The sequence below is a fragment of the Lithobates pipiens genome, unplaced genomic scaffold (assembly GCF_037356315.1).
Source record: "Lithobates pipiens isolate NorthernLeopardFrog02 unplaced genomic scaffold, aLitPip1_a1.2 Scaffold_16, whole genome shotgun sequence".
Taxonomy (NCBI): Eukaryota; Metazoa; Chordata; class Amphibia; order Anura; family Ranidae; genus Lithobates; species Lithobates pipiens.
Window position 1 is genome coordinate 22,316,190 of NW_027507748.1, and position 24,073 is coordinate 22,340,262.

The 24,073-nt window shown below is 48.0% G+C and overlaps 1 protein-coding gene across 1 annotated transcript in view; it reads right to left on the reverse strand.

The window, feature by feature from the left end:
* The window catches only part of LOC143984214 (leukocyte cysteine proteinase inhibitor 1-like), a 30,093-nt gene that overhangs the window by 3,766 nt on the left and 2,254 nt on the right, over positions 1-24,073 (reverse strand). Inside the window, exons 2-3 of the mRNA XM_077484502.1 lie at positions 17,057-17,114; positions 9,635-9,736 (exon numbers count right to left, since the gene is read on the reverse strand). Coding sequence (XP_077340628.1) covers positions 9,635-9,736; positions 17,057-17,114 — 160 coding nt within the window. The remainder of the gene's footprint in view (positions 1-9,634; positions 9,737-17,056; positions 17,115-24,073) is intronic.

Below are 24,073 nucleotides of genomic sequence, written 5' to 3' on the forward strand. Positions count from 1 at the left end.
TAGGCTACTACTGACGAACTGACGAATTGTCAGATCTGAACATTATGTCCTTTCAACACTTTCTGGAAAAACTGAAGTGCCAGCCATACTGCCTTCAATTCTTTCCAATTGGATGACCTCCTCCACTCTTCCTTCCCCCAAGTTCCTTGCGTTATCTGGGAGTCTAAATGTGCCCCCCCCCCATCCTGTGCCACTTGCATCTGGTTAGGATTCAGGAGACGGGTAGGATCCCAAGTCGCCCTTTGTTTAAATTTCCTACCCTCCACCACAAGGTCTTTATTTTTTCTGGTATTAGCACTTGCGTATCCAGCAACTCTTGCCTGTGATCCCATACTTTCAACAGGAATCTCTGTAATGGCCGAAAATGCAGACCTGCCCACTGCACCGCTGGGATTGCAGATGTTAGCAACCCTAGGGATGACATTACTTTCCTTATTGAGCATGGCAGATTGGTCTGCATAAATCCCATTTCTTTCTGAAATTTTTTTCTATTTTCTCCTTGGGTAGAATTTTTTTTGCTGTACTGAGTACATTACATATCCCAAATACTTTGTTGCATGGGTTGTAGATTTGATTTTTCCACATTTACCAACCACCCTAGACTCTCAGAATGTCTTGGTGTATCTGAGGCCTTCTAACAACCTTCCAGGAGATTTTGCGAACAGAAGGAGGTCGTCTAAATAGGCAATGATGGATATGCCCTTTAGACATAATGGTGCCAGGGCCTCCGCCAGGATCTTCGTAAAAATTCTGGGCAAAGAAGAAAGGCCGAAGGGCAGAGCTTGGAATTGAAGGCGTATGGTTTCTTTCCCCGTTTCTATCGCTAACCTTAGAAACTTCTGATGACTTTGTTGTATTGTTACATGTAGGCACCTCCCTTAAATCTAGTGAAACCATGTAACAGAGCCTTTACCGAGTATATGGAATCCATTCTGAATCTTTTGTAAGTTATGGATAAATTCAAAGGCTTGAGGATTGGCCTGACCTTCCCTGAAGGTTTCTGTACCCCAAAAATGTGGGAGTAGAAGCCCTGTCCTTCCCCTTTTGGTACCTTGCCTATTACCCCTTGCTTCCTGAGGTCCTTTATGGAACTCATTAACCCTCTGGCTTTTCCTCTGTCTTTTGGCAGTTTGGTGGTGTAAAGTCTGCTTGGGGGTGATCTTGAGAACTCTAGACAGTAACCTTCTCTTATTGTCCTCAAGTTAAACTGGTTGGAAGATATTTTTCCCCATTGTGAGATGAAGGCCCCCAGTCTTCCTCCCACTGAGAGGACTTCATTTTTTTTGTTATGGGTTTGCCCCGGACGACGAAAAATCGCACCCCCCTTGCTTTTCCCCTTCTGGACACAAGGCTTCCTCTAGTCTGCTTTGGGTGTTGAACGGGTTCTGCTATCCCCTCTTTGTCTTTTATTTTGTTGAGGTTGACCCCATGGTGCTTTGCACTTCAGCAGAACCGCTTTTTTGTCTTCTGTGCGGTCCAGAACCTTTTCTAAACCTGGCCCGAACAGGTCCCCTGTAAACTGGATCCTGCATAATTTGGCCTTGGATGCGCAGTCCCCCTGCCATGTTTTTAGCCATAGGGCCCGTCTGGTAGAATTGGCTAAAGCCGAAGATCTGGCTGCCATGCGTACCAGTTCTGCCGATGCATCTGCAATATAGGCAATGCCCTGTAAAAGTGGGAAATGAGGATAGAATCTTCTCCTTGGCAGTACCTTCCTCTATATGTGCCTGGATACGGTTCAACCAAAATCCCACATTCCTGGCCACTACCATAATTGCCGTTGCAGGCTTCAGGCTGCCCACAGTGGAGTCCCAAGACTTTAAGAGAGTCCATTCTCTTATCCATTGCTTCGGATAATACCCCCCCCCCCCCCCCCCCCCCCCCCATGTCCTCAAAAGCTAAATCCATATGTTGGGAAACTTGTGAGAAGGCCACATCTAATTTTGGGGTTTTGTTCCATACTGCTGACTCATCTCAGAATGGAAACCACCTCTTTAAGGCTTTATTAAAAAAAAAAAAAAAAAAAAAAAAAAAAAAAAAAAGCCTTCTTTCTGGATCCTGCCGTTTCTCAATTGCCTCTATTAGGACCTTGTGTACAGGAAAGACTCAGTTAGACTTACCGGTGACGGTATTTCTAAGAGCCTTTCAGGACAACCCCGGAGAGAGTAGCTCCACCTTGCAATCAGGAAACACATGCCCACTTTAAAAACACCTCCTCCTCCATGGCTTCAGTTATTGTGGCCTTCCGACGCTGGAAAACAAAGCACAGAAAGCACAACACCATGGTAGAACTTAATACATTTACTAAGCATAACCTAGGGAGGGAAGTAACGGTTGTCCTGAAAGGCTCTTAGAAATACCGTCACCGGTAAGTCTAACTGAGTCTTTCTCAAATCGCCTTTCAGGACAACCCCGGAGAGGATAACCGAGAAACTTACCCTAGGGCGGGACTACTGCCTGCAGTACCTTCCTGCCGAAGGCCTGATCTGCTGCAGACAGTAGATCTAACCGGTAATGCCGGAGAAATGTCGAATAACTGGACCAAGTGGCAGCCTTGCAGATTTGTTCAGGCGTGGCACCGGCCCTTTCAGCCCAGGAAACTGCCGTGGATCTAGTAGAGTGGGCAGCAATACCTGAGGGAGGTATTTCTCCTTTTGCTTTATAGGCTTCTGTTATAGCCAACTTAAGCCACCTACCCAGCGTACTTTTAGAAGCTTTCTCCCCCTTGCGTGATCCAGAAAATATCACAAAGAGGGCGTTTGATTTTCTAAATTCTTTAGTAACTTTCAGAAACTGTAAAAGACATCTTCTCACATCCAATGTGTGAAAAACTTCCTCTCCTGCATTTGCTGGGCTTGCAGAGAATGTAGGTAACACTATTTCCTGTGATCGATGGAAAGTTGAGGATACTTTCGGTAGGAATGCTGGATCCGTCCTCAGTACCACCCTGTCCTGATAAATTCTAAGGAAGGGTTCTGTAATAGCTAGAGCTTGGAGCTCGCTGACTCTCCTGGCCGAGGTGATGGCCACCAAAAAGATTGTTTTTAAAACCACCTTCTGTAAAGAAGCTTCTTGTAAGGGTTCAAACGGTGCTCCCGAGAGACCCTGTAAAACTGTAGACAAATCCCAACTGGGAAAGTCTTTAAGGGCTACTGGTCTATTTCGAGCAAGAGCCCTAAAAAATCTAGAAATTAAAGTTTCTTTAGATAAAGTCTTTTCAAAGAAAACTGATAAGGCAGCCACCTGAGTCTTCAGGGTACTGGCTGCGAGACCCTTCTCCATTCCTTCATGGAGAAACTCCAAGACGGACACCGTGCTCTTGACCTTGAGTTCTCTAGAACTGCACCAGGAGTTGAACTTTTTCCAGACCTTCATGTAAATTGCCTGTGTAACTGCCTTCCTACTGGACAGCAGGGTCTTTACTACTTTATCTGAGAGACCTTTAGCCTTTAACAGGTCCTCCTCAGAAACCAGGCGGTTAGCTGCAGGAGTTCCACTTCTGGATGACTTACTGTCCCCTGGGATAACAGATCTTTTCTGAGTGGTAACCTCCATGGGGGCTTCGAGGCTAGGTTTCGAAGACCCGCGAACCAGGGTCTTTTTGGCCAAAAAGGAGTGACTAGTATTAAGTCTGTCCTTTCTTCCCTGAATTTCCTCAGTACTAGTGGAATTAGAGGAAAGGGGGGAAAGGCATAGCACAGCTGGTAATGCCAGGGGTGAGCGAATGCATCCAACCCTATTGCTGCATCTCCTCGGTGAAGAGAAAAGAATCTGTCCACCTTTGAGTTCTGCTGGCTGGCAAAAAGGTCTACCTGAGGAACCCCCCAGGCCTCGGAGATCATCAGGAACACTTCCTGATTCAGACTCCATTCTGCCTCTAGCAATTTGCGCCTGCTTAGGAGGTCCGCAAACAAATTCTGAGAGCCCTTCAGATGCACGGCCGATAGTGAGGCTGTGTTCTGTTCTGCCCAGGCTAACAACAGATTGGCCAGCTCCATCAAGCTCCTGCTTCTGGTTCCCCCTTGCTTCATAATGTAGGTAACCGCTGTTGTGTTGTCTGACAACACCTGAACATGGTGGCCTCTCAAACTCTGCTGAAATGCCACTAAACCCAGAAAGATCGCCTTCAACTCCCTCCAGTTGGATGATCTTTGAGCTTCCTGTTTGGACCAGACCCCCTGAGATGTCTGACCATCCAGATGGGCTCCCCAGCCCCAGGCACTTGCGTCTGTAGTAAGGCGCTTGTCCACAGGAAAGGTCCACACCAGGCCCCTTGAGAGGTTTGCCTGGTCTCTCCACCACCAAAGAGCCCTTTTCGTCTTTGACGAAATTTTTAGCTGTTTTTCCAAAGGATCCTGATGGGACCAGCTTGACAGAACCTCCCTCTGAAGGGGTCTGGAATGGAACCTGGCCCACTGAACAGCCGGGATTGCTGCCGTAAGCAGGCCCAGAACTGCCATAGCCATCCTGACTGAGACTGTCTGGTTGCTCTGTATCCGCTGTACAGCTAGCTGTAACTTTTCCTGTTTTTCCAACGGCAGGAAAACTTTCTGGAGAATCGAATTTAATGTGTACCCCAGAAATTTCATTTCCTGTGAGGGGGTCAGGATTGACTTCTCTAGGTTTAGAAGCCATCCCAGGCCCTCGAGGTGAGACTGGGCCCTCTGGAGATTGACTAGGACCTGCTCCCTGGAGTCTGCAAAAAACAAAAGGTCGTCCAGATAAGGAACAACTGGAATCCCCTTCAATTTCAGGGGTTCCAAAGCCTCTGCCATAATCTTCGTAAAGACCCTGGGAGAGGACGAGAGTCCGAACGGCAGAGCCCTGAATTGGAGGTGCCATACCGAACTCCCTACCTTCAATGCCAGGCGCAGGAACTGCTGCGATGCCTGATGAATTGGTATATGAAGGTAGGCATCCCTTAGGTCCAGGGATGCCATGAAGCATTCTGGGGTCAACAGCTTTGTGATGGAGAAGATTGTATCCATCCTGAAATGTTTGTACCGAATGAACCTGTTCAGGAATTTCAGATTCAGGATTAGACGGTACTTCCCTGAGGGTTTTTTCACCAGAAAAATATGTGAATAAAAACCCCCGCCCTGCTGGCTTACTGGGACTTGAATCAGAACCTCTTGCTGTATCAGCTCCTGTAACAACAGCTTCATTGCAGAGGCCTTCTCCTGATCCCTTGGCAATGTTGTCACATAAAACCTGCTCGGGGGTGGTTCTGAAAACTCCAACCTGTACCCCTGATCGACAACGCTCTTCACGAACAGATTTGGAGACAGCCTGTCCCATTGTTCGCGAAAAGCTGACAGTCTCCCCCCACTGGGGAGATATTGTCACTTGTTCTTAGGGGACTGCTCTGGGGGAGATCTAAAGAGGACTCCACCCCTGCCTTTGCCCTTCTGTGAACCCCATCTGCTCTTGTGCTCCTGGTCTTTTTTATGGGACTGCTGAAAAGCACGAAAATTCTTTTTAGCCATCTGCTTTTTCTTAACTGGAAAAGCCTTCTTTTTATCGGCTGTTCTATCCAGCACAGACTCTAAATCAGGACCAAAGAGCAAGTCACCCGAGAAGGGAAGACCACACAGCTTGACCTTAGAGGCAGTGTCCCCAGACCATGTTTTCAGCCAAACTGCTCTCCTGGCTGAATTTACAAGAGCCGAAGACCTAGCGGCCAGTTTAACTGATTCTGCTGATGCATCCGCCATGTATTTGACTGCATTCAGGATCAGTGGAAAGGACTCTAAGAGATCCTTGCGGGGTGTCCCCGCCTCAATATGGCTCTTCAGCTTCTCTACCCAACATTCCAGATTCCTGGCCACCACCGTAGCTGCCATTGCTGGTTTTAGACTGACTGACGCAGCATCCCAAGCTTTTTTAAGGATGGAGTCAGCTTTTTTGTCCATTGGGTCTTTAAGGATCCCCATATCTTCAAAGGCTAGATCCGTTAGTCTGGATACCTGCGAGAAAGCTGCATCGACTCTGGGTTTCTTATTCCAAACCTCTGAGTCCTTATCTTCGAAGGGAAACCTTCTTTTGAGAGCTTTAGAGAAGAAAGGGACTTTTTCTGGGTCCTTCCACTCCTTTCTCACTGAGTCTGAGAGGACCCTGTGGACAGGAAAAACTCGCCGTTTTGTTTCGTCCAACCCCCGGTACATTTTGTCATGAACTGACAGTTGTACTCTTTCTTCCTGAATTTCTAGAGTAGTGTAGATTGCTTTTAAAATATCATCTACTTCCTCTAGTGATAGCTTGAATTTGGAGCCCCTGCTATCTTCTTCCTCTTCCTCCTCCTCAGAATCCCTGAAGGAGATGAGAGTACTACCCCCTTCGTCTCCAGACTCTTCAGTTTCCACCTGTCTGGATGACGACGCCCTGGGGCTGGGCGGTAAGTTCTGAGGCTCGGTCTGTGCGGGAGGGTTTTGTATCAGGATGGACTTGACTGAACTCAAAGAGTTTGTCAGCTCTTTAACCGAAGAAAACAAATCCTTATATTGTTGAGATGTTTCCTCTTCCACCAATTCTCTGATACAATTTCTGCACATTGCCTTCTGCCATGAATCTCTGAGGGGGGTTTTGCAGGAAGGACATTTTCTCTGACCTGGTCTAGCTTTTCCTAGTGATTTTTCCTGAAACGACATACAGGTTTAATTCACTAAAAGCTCTCAACAACCAGTTGCTTAACACCAAGCCAGTGCAGAGACCCACCACCAAACAGACCTACTAGTGAGACCCCAGAACTAGGCTGCAAAAGGTCAGAGCGAAGTCCACCTCTGACCTGCAGCGACAGGCCCCCAAGAGGGGGGAACAAACAAAGACATACCCACAGTAAAGCAGAGGGTGCCAGTGCACCTTACGTACCTGGGCTGGACCGGTGCTGGGGGCACCTGTCTCCGCCATAGCTGGCTTGCACTCTTCCATCGTTTGAGTGAGGCAGCTATTTTACAAACAGCTCTCATTTTAAATTTTCCCGGCCGCCGCGTCATCAAGGCCGGCCGGAAGCGGAAGCACACGGTCACCTGACCCGCCCCATGACCCCTGCGTTCCAGGCGCTGAACCACGGCGCCACGCCCCCTCAGAGCGCCCGCGCGTCACCGTGAACGACGCCGTCGCCGCCCGGGACCCGGCGCCGAAAACGGAGCCATGCCGCTGACCTGCAGCGGCCTCCGCCAGCAACAGAGCCCTCCCTGCGCTAACAAGCGGACACCGGGCACCCGACGCCGGCACTCCGAGGGTCCTTACTCCCGTGAGATGGCGGGACCAGGAGCTCCAGGAGTCCTCTCCCCGTGGAGATGCTGCTGGGGGTCAAAGAGAAACAACCTGCAACAAAAGGTAAGCCTTACTCCCCTGCAGAGAGTGTAGCTCTCCCTGGTTCAGGCACATGCTTCCTCCAAGGAGGAAACACAATAACTGAAGCCATGGAGGAGGAGGAGGTGTTTTTAAAGTGGGCATGTGTTTCCTGATTGCAAGGTGGAGCTACTCTCTCCGGGGTTGTCCTGAAAGGCGATTTGAGAAAATTCTTATTTTCCTGCTCCCCTAAGCCCTCATACATCTGATCATGCAGGGATAAGGGTTTCTTTTCTGTTTGTATACCTAGTGTGGTATAAATGGCTCCCAGAAGCCGATCTACCTCATCTAATGTGAGCTTGTATCGGGAGGGTTTCCTGGAATCACCTTCCAGTGCCTCCCCTTCCGATTCATGGGAGCCAGATGCTGTGCCATCAGGCTCGTCCTCTGCCTTCTCCCTAGGGGCTACTGAAGGGCCTGCACTAGTGCAGGGAAGTTCTTGCGTCTTTGGTAGCGACAGTTGCACTGGTGGAGGAGCAGTCTGCTGTTGTGGGATCTGAAAACCTTCAAAAGGTACTGGATAGTTCGACAGATGCCGCTCGATCATTGCTTTGCTCAGTGGAACGTTCTTGCACTAATTTATTAATACATTACTTGCATAAAGCTTTCCCCCAGGAATCTTTAAGAGTGTTTTTTTACAAGAAGGGAATTGTGGGAAGGCTTGGTTTTGTCTGTTTTCTGAAATGACAAGAAAAACTCAACATTAACACTGAGATACTCCTACCAATGCAGAAGAAGAATATCTATCATGAGGGTTACCCTCACCAGGGACCCCATGACCCACCCTCTGACACTGGAGGGGCCCTACCGACCCCCCCCCCCCCCTTCACACATGTACCCCTGATGGGGAGGGGGGGTGTAGCCAACGGTCCTAGGAAGGGGGAGATCCACCCCAGGTGCCCCTTACCTTCCCATGGCTGGAGCTGGTCTCTGCTGGAGCAGTGTCCTTAGTCTCCACATCCGACATCTTTGGTGCCACCACCGGAACCCCTGCTGTCTACAGCATTCACGGCTCCTCTCCAGCCCTTGCCTGGCGCCAGTTCATGTTTCGCGGCCAGAAACTGCGATTCTGGAAGTACACGCCCCTTCGCGACATCACCCACCACTGGCTCTGCGGTTTCAAAATACACAGCGATGTTGAAAGGCTGAGACGGCCGGCGTGTACCTCCCTGCACCGCCCTTGGAGCTTGAAATGGGCCCCCCCCAACTGCACTCAGTGATGCAGGGGGGGCAAAAACAAGGTTAGTCTCCTTGTCCTAGCAGCCTCTGCTGCCTTTCAGGACCACTGGGTTTCCTTGGCGTCTCCCCTCTGAAGGAAACAAACAAAAAAACAAAAAAACAAAAAAAAAAAAAAAAACTGAGGAGCAGCAGAGGAGGAAATTTATAAGGCTGACGCAGGAGTTTCCTAAAGGGGGGAGGAGCCAAGGTCTCAGGTGGCTGTCCTGAAACACGATGGGAAAAAAAACCCCCTATAATTTATAGAGTATTTTTTTGGGGGGGGGGGGGGGAATTCTAAGTAATTTTTTTAGCAGAAAATACAGGATTTTTACTTGTAAGCAAAAAGTGTCAGAAAAGATTTAGTCTTTAAATGGTTAAACGGAAAACTCCTCCACAGGGAGTTCAGTCCATTGATAAATATAAATACTGCATCTCTTTAGCTTCTTTTTTCAGACTTTGCAGGCTGCCCAGATAGGAGACAAGTTGCTCCACAGAAGTCTTAAGGCAAGTTGCCTTGACTTCTATTACAGACATTTTCAAGTTGCGCTGAGGTTTAAAATCAGCCTTTATTTTTATCAGCACAATCAGCCAATGAATTAAAAATGCCAAATATCGGTCAACCTCTAGTCTCAACCCTGTCCTCAAGTACCCCCAACAGGCCATGTTTGCAGGTTCCTTTATTTCACACAGGTGCTTTAAAATCAGAGCCAATGGCTTGGTATTTTGGGACAGCCATTTTATTTAAGAGAGATTCCCAAAACACGGCCTGTTGGAGGTACTTGAAGACCGAGGTTGAGACTCACATAAGCATAATAGTGGCAGGTGGTATTTTTGTTGGGGACGAATCGTGCACTGACAGCCATCCACAGTTACCAGCCCATTGACAAACGGTCAGTCTCATTCTGATGGAAGGTTTATTTTAAACAGTGAGAGACAGAACAAAAATATCCAGACATATTACAGATGTAAATGATTCAGTGATCTTTGTACAACACTGCAGTATCAGCTTTACAGATGTATAGCAAGTGACTGGTGGGATGTTGTAGAAAACCCAAAGCATTACCTTGAAAAAGTAATTTGTTCCAGTAACAACCTGAGTACGGACGAGGATTGCCTTAAACTTCCTGGGGTTTGTCCCGGACTGCTTCTCATACTGTTCCTTCACCTGAAAGAAACACCATTACTGTTAACACCCCACACACGTTAAAGGAATTTGTTTTAGAGTTAGAGGACCCTTTCTCCAAAAAAACTTAAACTAGGAATGTTCACGAAAAATATAAACATGTTTAATACATCCGTGATTACAAATAGATGGTCTGGACAAAGTTTACAGGGCTTTGAACAAAATTAGTCAACTCAATGGTGGCAAGAACGAAAAATTCTATGACTGTTAAGACAAGACCTTTTACGCAAAATGCCGATGTAGAATTCTACGAGTATATGGCCAGCTTAAACTGAGCCTCCACAAGGTGGGGATATAATATGATCTGGCAGTGCCTGCACTCAAGTGGGCCTTCTGTCAGCCAAGTGGAACTCCATAGTTGAGATTCAGCTTGTCCCCAGGCATAGGACTAGGATTCGCTATGTTTGCAGCAACTTGTGCTAGACAGTAGACCAGTGGAGGTTCAGGTGTTACTCAATTGTCTGTCATCCTTGTGTAGCACCCTCTACCTTTGGTAGGTGCTTAAGAGTCATGCCCCAGAGGAGAAGAAGTCAACAACTTCAGCATGCAATGCCCAGAACCATGAGGTGGAATAAGATGGCTGATCGTATTCAGAGTGCATCAGTCATGCAGTGGCCCACTGAATTGCTGGATTGGGCGTTAGTGTATACCAGCATCTGCTTGGAGGTAACCTGAGGACTGGCCTTGGGAGTGAGTGATTGCTGGGGTGGAGAAGTTATGCATGTTGTATCTGGAATGTTACCAGCCCACGGTTGGAATTTGTGCCTGGGCCCAGTGCAGCCATCGTGGAAGTTGCCTGACTCGGCTGGTGCCAGTGCAACAGGAGACAGTATTACAATGTTCAACTACTAGACTGTGCATTCCACAGACACAGGTGACCTGGAAGAGAGGATCATGTGTCGTCCAACCCTACAGTGAAGGAGATGACCCCTGGATTGTCTATCTCCTGTTTAGGAGCCGAACAGAAAGTATATTGGGTCACAGGCCTATGTATGTCTTGTCTTAATGCTGGCGTGTGTTCAGGCTGCACTCTGTAGGAAGTCTTAGAGACTCCCTTTGGAGGGGGTGACAGCCCCGACAGAGAACCAAATGCCATTATGTCAGTGTTTGCGATTCTGTCACCAGAGGGAGGATCATAACCCTACTTCTGGTAGCGTGTAAAATGTAAGAGTTTGAGGTGTTTAGTTTATGTTCTTAGGTTAATCAGAAGAGGCGACGGCTGTCCTACAGATGAAGGCCTGCGTTAAGCAGAGTATTCCTCTCCAGGGAGCAGTGCTCCGATTCTGCTTGTATGGAATGTTATTTGTAGGATCCTGCAGCTAGGTTGATGTTAACTGTACAGAACATATGTTTGTCATTTTGTACTTACTGATGTTATCCCTGCATTCCCCACTTTAACTCAGAATATGAGATGCCTCCCTCTGTTAAAAAGGGACATCTCAAATTTGCAGGTCCCCCCACACACGCATGGGGACAGTTGTGAATTGTAGTGGGGGGGGGGGGGGGGTGGATGTAGCGCCCTCTACCTTTGGTAGGTGCTTAGACGTTTTCTGACAGTGTAGGATATAGAGACAGGTCAATTTAGCCAGGGTCCTGCTCTTTGCTAGGCCTGGTTGTTTCAGGGTTGGGAGTGTCAGAATAGAAGGGGGTGTGGCCACCTACACTTGGGCTCAGGGATACCGTCTATTTATCTATGGATTTTACTGGAAGGAAAGGATGGGCTGAGACCTGAGTGGCAGGAGGAAACCCCATGTGAGAGGACTTACCAATGGTTAATTCATATGGTCAATGGGAGGTCTCATGGGGGGGGGGTGTCACATGCTCTGGGATGAAGAGTTTGAAGGCTAAGGCGTGGGAGTTCAGAGATCCCAGAGCCGAGTAGGCAGAGGAGAGTCCAGGAAGGTCGAAGTCTGGCCCTTGGGGAGGAGAAAAGTCAGCATGTAGCACTGGAGGAATACCGGATGTCCCATGCAGGGATGTGCTAGGCAGTGTGGAAGGAGGAAGTAGGAGCTAAGCAGAGGAAGAAGACTGGGAAAGCGACTGATTAGAACATGGACTGTTGATTGGGAGAGAGCAACAGGAGTGCAAACCCAGTAGAGCTACTCAGGAACTTTATACTGTGTAGCCAAGGACCACAATATCAAGCACTGTCCAGGATTGAGGGAGTTGAACACCACAAGTCATGGAAATAGGCAGTGTGGCCTTTGACAGTAATGTTTATCTCTCCATATTGGAAGTGCTACACAAGAGAACTGGAACCAGGAAAGGATTGCTTTAAGGGACGTTATTAACCAAGTCATGGCTACATAGCTTAATACCTTTTGACCTAAAAATGAGGGTTGGATGGGGGCATCTCACATACCCCATTGAACAGCCCACCGATTTATATCCAGTATAAATGATAAAATCTGGAATCTTGACTGGTGTCGTGTAATTGCATGGGGGGTGGGGGGGGGGGGGGGAATCAGAAGCGGAGCAGTCTGGAAAGGTAATGAACAAAATCATCAGCCCCCATGGGGGTACTGCTACACTTGGTATATGAGATAAGAATGGGCCTTACCCATGCTGAAGTATTTAGTAGAAAAATGGTAGACCAGTGTTACGCAAGGTCCTCAGGCCTGGGATTCTAGACCACATATGACTCTGAAGCATCCACAATATAGGCAATCGCTGCTGATAAAAAGTAGAAAAGGAGTCCAATATCTCCTGTTTAGGGGAATCAGTCGTAATGTGTGGTTTTAATTGGTTAAGACTTTAGAAAAGGCTGAATCTAATTTTGGGACTTTGTTCCAAACAAATTCTGGATTGTCTTCAAAAAGGGAACCTCCTTTTGTGTGCCCTGGAAAAAAAAAAGTGGCTTATTTTTGGGCTCCAACCACTCTTGATCATATCTGAAGTTAACCACTTAAGCCCTGGACCATTTTCCAGCTAAAGGGCCAGGCCCCTTTTTGTGATTCGGCACTGCGTCGCACTGACAGTTGCACGGTCATGCGACGTGGCTCCCAAACAAAATAGACGTCCTTTTTTCCCCCCACAAAGCTTTCTTTTGGTGGTATTTGATCACCTCTGCGATTTTTATTTTTTGCGCTATAAACAAAAATAGAGCAACAATCTTCAGCTCCGGTGGCGATCGGGTCCCATGGTCACAGAGCTCAGGACCAGGTCAGGAGTGCACTGCCGGCGGCACGCGCGACCCACAGCTGGGCTTTTAAGGGGGGGGGGGGGCAACGTACCTGTGCCCAGCCGTGCCATTCTGCCGACGTACATCGGCGTGAGGCGGTCCTTAAAGAATAGACAGGGAAGGCGCAACCTCTAGAATCCCCTAGCCCCGCATACATACAGTCATGCAGGGAGAGTTGTCTTTTCTTCCTCTATTCCTAAGGTTGCATGGATCAACTTAAGGAGTCCTCCCACCTCTTCAAAGGATAATTTAGACTTAGAGAGCCTCCAAATCATTTCTCTTGCTCCGAATCTGACTCGTCTAACGCCATAGAGACAGACTCCCGAGAAGTGTCCTGGTATAACATCCCCCCCCCCCCCCACCCAATCATTAACTGAGAGCTCCCTTGGGACTCCAGGGTTCTAGGCTCTCCTGATGTTCCCAGATCTTCTGTCAAATTAGATCTGAACACTTGGAATGTGGCCCCCCCGAGTTCATCCTTAATTGTCGTCAGCAAATCACCACATATGGATGGGGACTCTTCCCTAACCAAGCTTGAAATACAAGACAGAGCGTTTTAACCCATGTTTCACTTAGTTTTTCCTTGCAAACAGGGCACCTCCTCTTAACTGGTTGGGCAGCACTTTTAGCCTGGACACAGAAAAGAGACAAGAAGAAAAACCCAAACCACACTTTTAACATCTGATTTAAATGCAGGTGACACTCAGGTGCATCTAGGAATAAAACTTCCCAGTGCCCAGCAAGCCAACCCCGCCCCTTCACCTTAAGCCAGGGGTGCCCAACCTTTTTAAGAGTGAGGGCCACTTAAGCAACTTGTTAACCACTCGCGGGCCACAATGGGTGGATGACCGGTTACGGCTACTCTATAGGCCCTCCAATCGATCCACCTAGATGGAAGGGGGCGAACTCACTTCTATTTTTTTTTTATTGGATTTTTAGGACAGGATTGGAGGCAGGCTCTGTAGAGGTGAATTGAGGGTCTGATTGGGTAGGGCCTAATATGTTTTCACACTGATTACACACACCGCAGGTGCAGCGTAGTGCACCTGTGTCTATCCTGTGGGTTAACTGAACTTTGCCATAGACTGCCTGTGGCAAAAGCCGGAGCTGTACAGGAAGCATCGGCTTATGGGCTCTGCAGCCATTTTCTTCCTCTACCACCAGCTTCATTCACAACACAGATGATGTGGTATGACGGGTTGGCAACCTGCAATCTGGGCTTGCTAACCTGCCATTCCAGAGCAGGAGGTTGCGGGCCACATCAATGGGCTCCGCAATCCACCCCTGCCTTAAGCCTTAACACCATTTTAAAGGAGAATTATACAAAAAGAGAAGTTAAACCCTAAAGCTTTTTTTCACTACTATTTCATTATACTGGAATCTCAAGTTTACAAACGCAGCAATGTAGAAATTGGATGAACAGTTTATCGCTGGGAAACACTTTCTGAAAGATAAAAGTGCTTTTTAGATACAACTATATAGATCAGACCAAAATGAGGGACAGATGAGTAGAAAAGAGGGACAGTCCCTCAAAATCAGGGACAGTTGGGAGCTATGCACTCGTGCTACTTGTCATGTAAAATTTGGACATCAAAGTTACATACATGTCCAACTTAAATTTGCAACAACTTCAAAGTAGCTCATGCACTACTTTGGGCCGACTTGCATGCAGCTTCTGAGCGTTAACATTAATGTCTATGGCCCTCAAGTTGCATGAAAGTCATACCTGAATGTTCTACAATGCAACAGTTGGCCATTATCACTGATCAGAGCCAAAGTTGTATCCAAGTTGCACTCCAAAGTCAGAGCAACTTTGCAGTTGTACAAGTGTGAATGGAGCCTTACATAACCACTTCCATACCGGGCCTATTCTGGCACTCCTCTCCTACATGGAAATATATATATTTTTTTCTAGAAAGTTACTCAGAACCCCCAAATTTTTTTTTTTTTTTTTTTTTTTTTAGCAAACACCCCAGGGAATAAAATGGCAGTCATTGCAACTTTTTGTGCAACAGTTTTTCAAATGCGTTTTTTTTGGAAAAACAGTTGTATAAAAAAAAAAAAAAAAAAAAAAAAAAAAAAAAGTTAGCCCAATTTTTATTATTTTTTTTTTTAATACCCAACATGCCATGCTTTAAAATTCCGCACACTCATGGAATGATACCAAACTTCAATACTTAAATCTCCATAGGCAATACTAACTTTTTTTTTTTATTTTATTTTTTTTACAGGTTACATGTTTAGAGTTAGAGGAGGTCTAGTGCTAAAATTGTTGCTCGTGCTCTAGCACACACGGCAAATCGGCAATACCTCACATGTGTGGTTTGAACGGCATTTACATATGTGGCGGGACTAACATGTGCGTTCACTTCTGAGCGCAAACTACTGGGGACAGGGGAGTTTTACTTTTACTACAACTTTTGATCACTTATCCCTATTACAAGGGATGTTTACATTCCTTGTGATAGGAATCATTCACTCTTTAACCACTTCCCGACCAGCGCACGACGATGTACGTCGACAGAATGGCACGGGCAGGCATATTGGCGTACAGGTACGTCCAATCTTCAATGCCGCCCTGCCATCGGGAGCGCGCCATAGGCAGCGCTCTCCCGCGCTGGTCGGGACCCCCGTGAGTCCGGTCGCGGGACCCGATCGCCGCGTGCATCACCGCGATCGTCTCACGGAGTGGCCGAATGGAGGAAATGCCGTGTAAACAGCATTTCTCCATTCTGCCTAGCAACTAGTGACACTGATCTCTGCTCCATGTGATTGGAGCAGAGATCAGTGTTCACTAAATGAAAGTCCAACCCCCCCACAGTTAGTAACACCCCTACACTGCCACCCCCTGGTTAACCCCTTCACTGCCATTTACACAGGAATCGCTGCATTTATATAGCAGTGATTACTGTATAAATGACAATGGTCCCAAAAATGTGTCAAAAATGTCCGATGGGTCCCCCACAATGTCGCAGTCACAATAAAAATCGCTGATCGCCGCCATTACTAGTAAAAAATAAATAAAAAATTAATAAAAATGCTATAAAGCTATCCCTATTTTGTAAACGCTATAACTTTTGCGCAAACCAATCAATAATCGCTTATTGCGATTTTTTTTACCAAAAATATGTAAAAAAAATACGTATTGGCCTAAACTGAGGGAAAAAAGTTTTTTTTTATATATTTTTGGGGGATATTTATTATAACAAAGTAAAAAAATAATGCGTTTTTCTCAAAATTGTCACTCTATTTTTGTTTATAGCGCAAAAAATAAGAACCGCAGAGGTGATCAAATACCACCAAAAGAAAGCTCTATTTGTGGGGAAAAAAAAAAAAAAAAAGGACGTCAATTTTGTTTGGGAGCCACGTCACACGACCGCGCAATTGTCAGTTAAAGCGACGCAGTGCCGAATCGCAAAAAGTGGTCTGGTCTTTGACCAGCAAAATGGTCCGGTCTGCAAGTGGTTATGGAGAGATGCAGGGTCAATAAGACCCCCACATCTCTCCTCCAGGCTGGAAAGCATGAGATCTGGGGGGGAACAAAAAATAATCCACGATCTCATACTTACCAGCCACGATCGCAGCTTTGTTTACAACAGCAGCCCAGACGTGACATCATGACATCGCACCCAGGCCTCCGAAATCAGAGATGACCAGTGACCATTTGGTCACCAGAAATCTCAATGCTTGTCATCCAGCAATTCTTTCTCCAGGTCCCCGATGGCAAGGGAGAGCCTGGAGAAGCACCAGATGGTAGCAGCGTGGAATGTCCCTTCCCCTGTAAGAACAATCAAGCAGCGGAACTGCCGCTATGATTCTTATGGAGCACAGCATCAAACAACAAGGAAGGAAAACAAGGATATCTGAATGATGCCTGCAGCTGTAGTGTAGGCATCATTCAGATATTCCACTGAAAGTTCAGGACATCATATCACATCCTTAGGCAGGAAGTGGTTAAAATAATTCAAACTCCATACTGACACATTGTAATACATTTTCCTACACCACACTTGTATGGAGAGCACAGGACACACAGAGGTCAATTGTTATCTCAGGATCCCAATGCAGATCATCACACCTGGTGCTAACAAGTCCTTCAGATTGGATCCCCGACCACTTACCTTGTCAAGTATGGCTTGATCTTCTGCAGTAGGTTTCCTGGGCTTACCTGCTCCTCCAACTACTGGATAGTGATGGCCGAACGGTTCGCCCGGCGGTCGTTTCGCGGCGAATTTCCGACTTTCGCCGTCCGCGGGTTCGAACGCCTTTTTCCGTCGTTCGCCCCGGCGGACTTACGTGTTTAATGTATACAAGAACTTTAACCTTTCGTGACACGTTTATCATGTGTTACAGGACAACCAATTGAGACATGACAGCTCATGGACACTTGGACATTCCCCCTAACCTATAAATACACCCGATCCGGTGGCCATTTTACATTCTTTCTTCTGTCACTGTAGGGAAAGGATCCTGTGTGGAGTAGGGACAGAGAAAACGCTAGCTATTTGGTACACAAAAGTTCTTTTCAGGACTGGTATAGGTGTTAGGTCAGCAGCCTGAGTTTCTTTTGTCAGTTTAGATAAAGGGACAGAGCGCTGTATGCTGCTATTTTAGGGACAGCTCAGCCAGATTAGTCTTTCTTCATCATCATCATCATCATCATCATTAGCTGTTACTATCAGGTCCACAAAAGAGCTGTTCCAGCTAATCGTTCCAGCCTACTCTTTTTTGCCAATTTGTATAGGGACAGGCAGGAAGCAGTGTGTCAGGCAGTGAGGATAATTTTAAAGACTTGCTGTTACTATTAGTTCCACAAAGGTTCTTTTCAGGACTGGTATCAGTGGTACGGTAATAGGCTTGTACACGTATAATATTCTTTCTTCCAAATATAGAAAGAATATTATACTTGACTGCTGCCCTTCTGCTGCAGTCTGCTAATCATTCACAACTCACTTGTTCCACAAAGCTCTTTATCAGGACTGGTAACTTGGTCTGTCTAGGGTGCTACGGTACATAGGCTTGGGTGCGGTACAGTCTGCTGTTCTGTAAGGACCGCTATCGGTCCACAATACATAGGGTTGCCGTGCACTACTGCTGACCGCTGCCCTATACTGCAGCAGTCCTTCATTGGTATAGGGACTGACGTACAGTCTGCTAATCACTAACACACAACCTGCTTGGTCCACAAAAGTTCTTATAAGGACTGGTAACTTGGTATAGGGTGCTACGGTACATAGGCCTGAGTGCGTTACAGTCTGCTGTTCTGTAAGGACCGCTATCGGTCCACAATACATAGGGTTGCCGTGCACTACTGCTGACCGCTGCCCTATACTGCAGCAGTCCTTCAGCGGTATAGGGACTGACGCACAGTCTGCTAAACACTAACACACAACCTGCTTGGTCCACAAAAGTTTTTATAAGGACTGGTAACTTGGTATAGGGTGCTACGGTACATAGGCCTGAGTGCAGTACAGTCTGCTGTTCTGTAAGGACCGCTATCGGTCCACAATACATAGGGTTGCCGTGCACTACTGCTGACCGCTGCCCTATACTGCAGCAGTCCTTCATTGGTATAGGGACTGACGTACAGTCTGCTAATCACTAACACACAACCTGCTTGGTCCACAAAAGTTCTTATAAGGACTGGTAACTTGGTATAGGGTGCTACGGTACATAGGCCTGAGTGCGTTACAGTCTGCTGTTCTGTAAGGACCGCTATCGGTCCACAATACATAGGGTTGACGTGCACCACTGCTGACCGCTGCCCTATACTGCAGCAGTCCTTCAGCGGTATAGGGACTGACGTACAGTCTGCTAAACACTAATACACAACCTGCTTGGTCCACAAAAGTTCTTATAAGGACTGGTAACTTGGTATAGGGTGCTACGGTACATAGGCTTGAGTGCGGTACAGTCTGCTGTTCTGTAAGGACCGCTATCGGTCCACAATAGATAGGGTTGACGTGCACCACTGCTGACCGCTGCCCTATACTGCAGCAGTCCTTCAGCGGTATAGGGACTGACGCACAGTCTGCTAAACACTAACACACAACCTGCTTGGTCCACAAAAGTTTTTATAAGGACTGGTAACTTGGTATAGGGTGCTACGGTACATAGGCCTGAGTGCGTTACAGTCTGCTGTTCTGTAAGGACCGCTATCGGTCCACAATACATAGGGTTGCCGTGCACTACTGCTGACCGCTGCCCTATACTGCAGCAGTCCTTCATTGGTATAGGGACTGACGTACAGTCTGCTAATCACTAACACACAACCTGCTTGGTCCACAAAAGTTCTTATAAGGACTGGTAACTTGGTATAGGGTGCTACGGTACATAGGCCTGAGTGCGTTACAGTCTGCTGTTCTGTAAGGACCGCTATCGGTCCACAATACATAGGGTTGACGTGCACCACTGCTGACCGCTGCCCTATACTGCAGCAGTCCTTCAGCGGTATAGGGACTGACGTACAGTCTGCTAAACACTAATACACAACCTGCTTGGTCCACAAAAGTTCTTATAAGGACTGGTAACTTGGTATAGGGTGCTACGGTACATAGGCTTGAGTGCGGTACAGTCTGCTGTTCTGTAAGGACCGCTATCGGTCCACAATACATAGGGTTGCCGTGCACTACTGCTGACCGCTGCCCTATACTGCAGCAGTCCTTCATTGGTATAGGGACTGACGTACAGTCTGCTAATCACTAACACACAACCTGCTTGGTCCACAAAAGTTCTTATAAGGACTGGTAACTTGGTATAGGGTGCTACGGTACATAGGCCTGAGTGCGTTACAGTCTGCTGTTCTGTAAGGACCGCTATCGGTCCACAATACATAGGGTTGCCGTGCACTACTGCTGACCGCTGCCCTATACTGCAGCAGTCCTTCATTGGTATAGGGACTGACGTACAGTCTGCTAATCACTAACACACAACCTGCTTGGTCCACAAAAGTTCTTATAAGGACTGGTAACTTGGTATAGGGTGCTACGGTACATAGGCCTGAGTGCGTTACAGTCTGCTGTTCTGTAAGGACCGCTATCGGTCCACAATACATAGGGTTGACGTGCACCACTGCTGACCGCTGCCCTATACTGCAGCAGTCCTTCAGCGGTATAGGGACTGACGTACAGTCTGCTAAACACTAATACACAACCTGCTTGGTCCACAAAAGTTCTTATAAGGACTGGTAACTTGGTATAGGGTGCTACGGTACATAGGCTTGAGTGCGGTACAGTCTGCTGTTCTGTAAGGACCGCTATCGGTCCACAATACATAGGGTTGCCGTGCACTACTGCTGACCGCTGCCCTATACTGCAGCAGTCCTTCATTGGTATAGGGACTGACGTACAGTCTGCTAATCACTAACACACAACCTGCTTGTTCCACAAAAGTTCTTATAAGGACTGGTAACTTGGTATAGGGTGCTACGGTACATAGGCTTGAGTGCGGTACAGTCTGCTGTTCTGTAAGGACCGCTATCGGTCCACAATAGATAGGGTTGACGTGCACCACTGCTGACCGCTGCCCTATACTGCAGCAGTCCTTCAGCGGTATAGGGACTGACGTACAGTCTGCTAAACACTAATACACAACCTGCTTGGTCCACAAAAGTTCTTATAAGGACTGGTAACTTGGTATAGGGTGCTACGGTACATAGGCTTGAGTGCGGTACAGTCTGCTGTTCTGTAAGGACCGCTATCGGTCCACAATAGATAGGGTTGACGTGCACCACTGCTGACCGCTGCCCTATACTGCAGCAGTCCTTCAGCGGTATAGGGACTGACGTACAGTCTGCTAAACACTAATACACAACCTGCTTGGTCCACAAAAGTTCTTATAAGGACTGGTAACTTGGTATAGGGTGCTACGGTACATAGGCTTGAGTGCGGTACAGTCTGCTGTTCTGTAAGGACCGCTATCGGTCCACAATACATAGGGTTGCCGTGCACTACTGCTGACCGCTGCCCTATACTGCAGCAGTCCTTCATTGGTATAGGGACTGACGTACAGTCTGCTAAACACTAATACACAACCTGCTTGGTCCACAAAAGTTCTTATAAGGACTGGTAACTTGGTATAGGGTGCTACGGTACATAGGCTTGAGTGCGGTACAGTCTGCTGTTCTGTAAGGACCGCTATCGGTCCACAATAGATAGGGTTGACGTGCACCACTGCTGACCGCTGCCCTATACTGCAGCAGTCCTTCAGCGGTATAGGGACTGACGTACAGTCTGCTAAACACTAATACACAACCTGCTTGGTCCACAAAAGTTCTTATAAGGACTGGTAACTTGGTATAGGGTGCTACGGTACATAGGCTTGAGTGCGGTACAGTCTGCTGTTCTGTAAGGACCGCTATAGGTCCACAATAGATAGGGTTGACGTGCACCACTGCTGACCGCTCACCTATACTGCAGCAGTCCTTCAGCGGTATAGGGACTAAGAGTTTTGTCACAGGGTCATTTAAAAAATGACATGCAGAGGAAGAGGCAGGCCCTTCCGCAGGGGTGGTAGGGGTAGGGCAGGAGCAACAGGCTTGAGCCAAAGTGGGAAGTTGCAGAAGGTGCGTTCAATTACTTTAAAGGATGCACCAGACTTGGTTGAGTGGCTCGCTCAGCCTTACTCTTCTGCACCCTCCTCATCCTCTCGATCTGCACCCTCTTCTTCACTCTCTGCTATGTGCACCCCCAAAGACACTACCACCAACAACACGACCACCACCACCACCACCACATACCTTCCGCTTGAGTCACTGGAATTATTTTCCGATCCATATCAAGAGGACATTTCTGATGCGCAGCCACTCTTGGTATTGGATCAGGAAGAGGAGGTAGCAACAAGCGCTACTCAGCAGTCTGACGCCAGTACCCAGATCAGCCCAAGGAGGAGGTTGGTCCCCGGTGTTGCTGCCTACTCTACTTATAGCGGTGGGGAAGGTGACGTTGATGATGACGTGTCTAGTGATGTCACGTGGGTGCCCACAAGAGAGGAAGAGGAGGGGAGTTCAGAGGGAGATATGGACCAGCAGATAGGGAGGAGAAGCAGCAATGACTTACATTGCACAGCAGGGACAAAGCAGACTGCAAATGTATCAGGAGCGAGTCATCGACCATGTACGGTCACATCTGGCGCTCCCAGGACACCGGCACATGGCTCCGCAGTGTGGGCTTTTTTTAACGTGTCCGCTGCTGACAATAGCGTTGCCATCTGCAATCTTTGCAGTCAACGCGTTAGTCGCGGTAAGCCCAATACTCACCTAGGGACGACCGCCTTAAGAAGGCACATGAGCAGCCATCACCGAGCCCAGTGGGAGCAACGGAACACACAAAGCCACACTGCAGGCTCTCACCGTCCAGCCTCGTCTTCTACTTCTCCTTCTCCTCTCTCCTCACAATTGTCCTCCACTCCACCTTCCATCACGCCAAGCTCACATTTTTCTGCAAAAAGGCAGGCTTCCGTGGGCCTAATGTTTGAGCGTAAAAAAATGATGACGCCGGATAACCCTCTTGCCCAACGGTTGGCGGCTGGCTTGTCAGAACTCATAGCCCGCCAACTACTGCCATATAAACTGGTGGACTCGGAGGCCTTTCGCAAATTTGTGGCCATTGGAACACCACAATGGAAGGTCCCAGGAAGGAAGTATTTCTCAGAGAAGGGCATCCCAGAGCTATATGGCCATGTTCAGCGGCAAGTGAATGTATCTCTGGCACACAGTGTCGGTGCCAAGATACATCTGACCACAGACACGTGGTCTAGCAAACACGGGCAGGGAAGGTATATCAGTTTTACTGCCCACTGGGTGAACCTTCTGACGGCCGTCAAGCATGTAACCCGTGGCACCCGTGTAGATTTGGTTTTACCGCCACGGATTGCATGCAGGCCTGACTCTTCTTCTCCTCCTCCTACTCCATCCTCCTCCCTCTCCTCCTCAGCTGCCTCCTCCTTTTCCGCTGCTAGCGTCTCTTCCACTGCACCGCCCAAGCTCCCCAGAACCTATTCCACATGCCAGGTGAGACGTTGCCATGCCGTGCTGCGTCTGTTGTGCCTGGAAGCAAAGAGCCACACTGGCCCGGCACTCCTTTCAGCTTTGCGTTCACAGGCAGATGAGTGGCTAACACCGCTCAATTTGACAGTTGGTAAAGTGGTGTGTGACAACGGTGCCAATCTGCTTAGCGCATTGAAACAGGGCAAAATCACGCACGTGCCGTGCATGGCACACGTCTTAAACTTGGTCGTGCAGCGATTCCTTGTCAAATACCCTGGGGTCCAGGACATCTTGCGGCAGGCAAGGAAAATCTCGGCCCATTTCAGAAGATCTTACACGGCCATGGCTCGCCTTGCTGACATTCAGCGGCGACACCATCTGCCGGTCAGACGTCTTATTTGCGATTGCCCGACGCGATGGAACTCAACCTTCTATATGCTTGATAGGCTGCTCCAGCAGAAACGTGCAGTTAACGTCTACCTGTATGAACTCTGCGAAAGAAACGGTTCTGGGGAGCTGGGTTTTTTTTCACCGCGCCAGTGGCTGCTCATGCGCGACACATGCAGACTTCTGCGGCCATTTGAGGAGATCACCAAACTGGTCAGTCGCAGCCATGGCGCCATCAGTGACATGGTACCTTATGCCTTCTTTCTGGAGCGTGCATTGCGTCGTGTCATTGATCAGGCTGTGGAGGAGCAGGAGCGGGAAGATGAGGAAGTCGCAATGCTGGATGAATTCCCAGGGGGGGCTACTCTATCTGAGACAAGTCAACAACAGGAGTCTGATGAGGAGTCAGAGGAGGATGGTGCCGGGGCGGATGAGCAGGAGCAAGAAGAGCATGCTTTAAACCTTTCTGGGATCCCTGTTGTGCGAGGATGGGGAGAGGAGAATGAAGAGGACGACATTATCCTGGATGATGAGCAGGAGCCAGGCCACCACACCGCTTCCACTTTAGTGCAAATGGGGGCCTTCATGCTCCAGTGTTTTAATAGGGACCCCCGTATAAAAAGCATGAGGGTCAAGGACCAGTACTGGGTGGCAACGTACTTAGACCCCCGGTACAAACACAAAATGGCGGAAATGTTACCGCCGTCGCAGAGGGCTGTCAGAATGCAGCACTTCCAGGCCTTGCTTCGAGAAATGCTGCATTCTG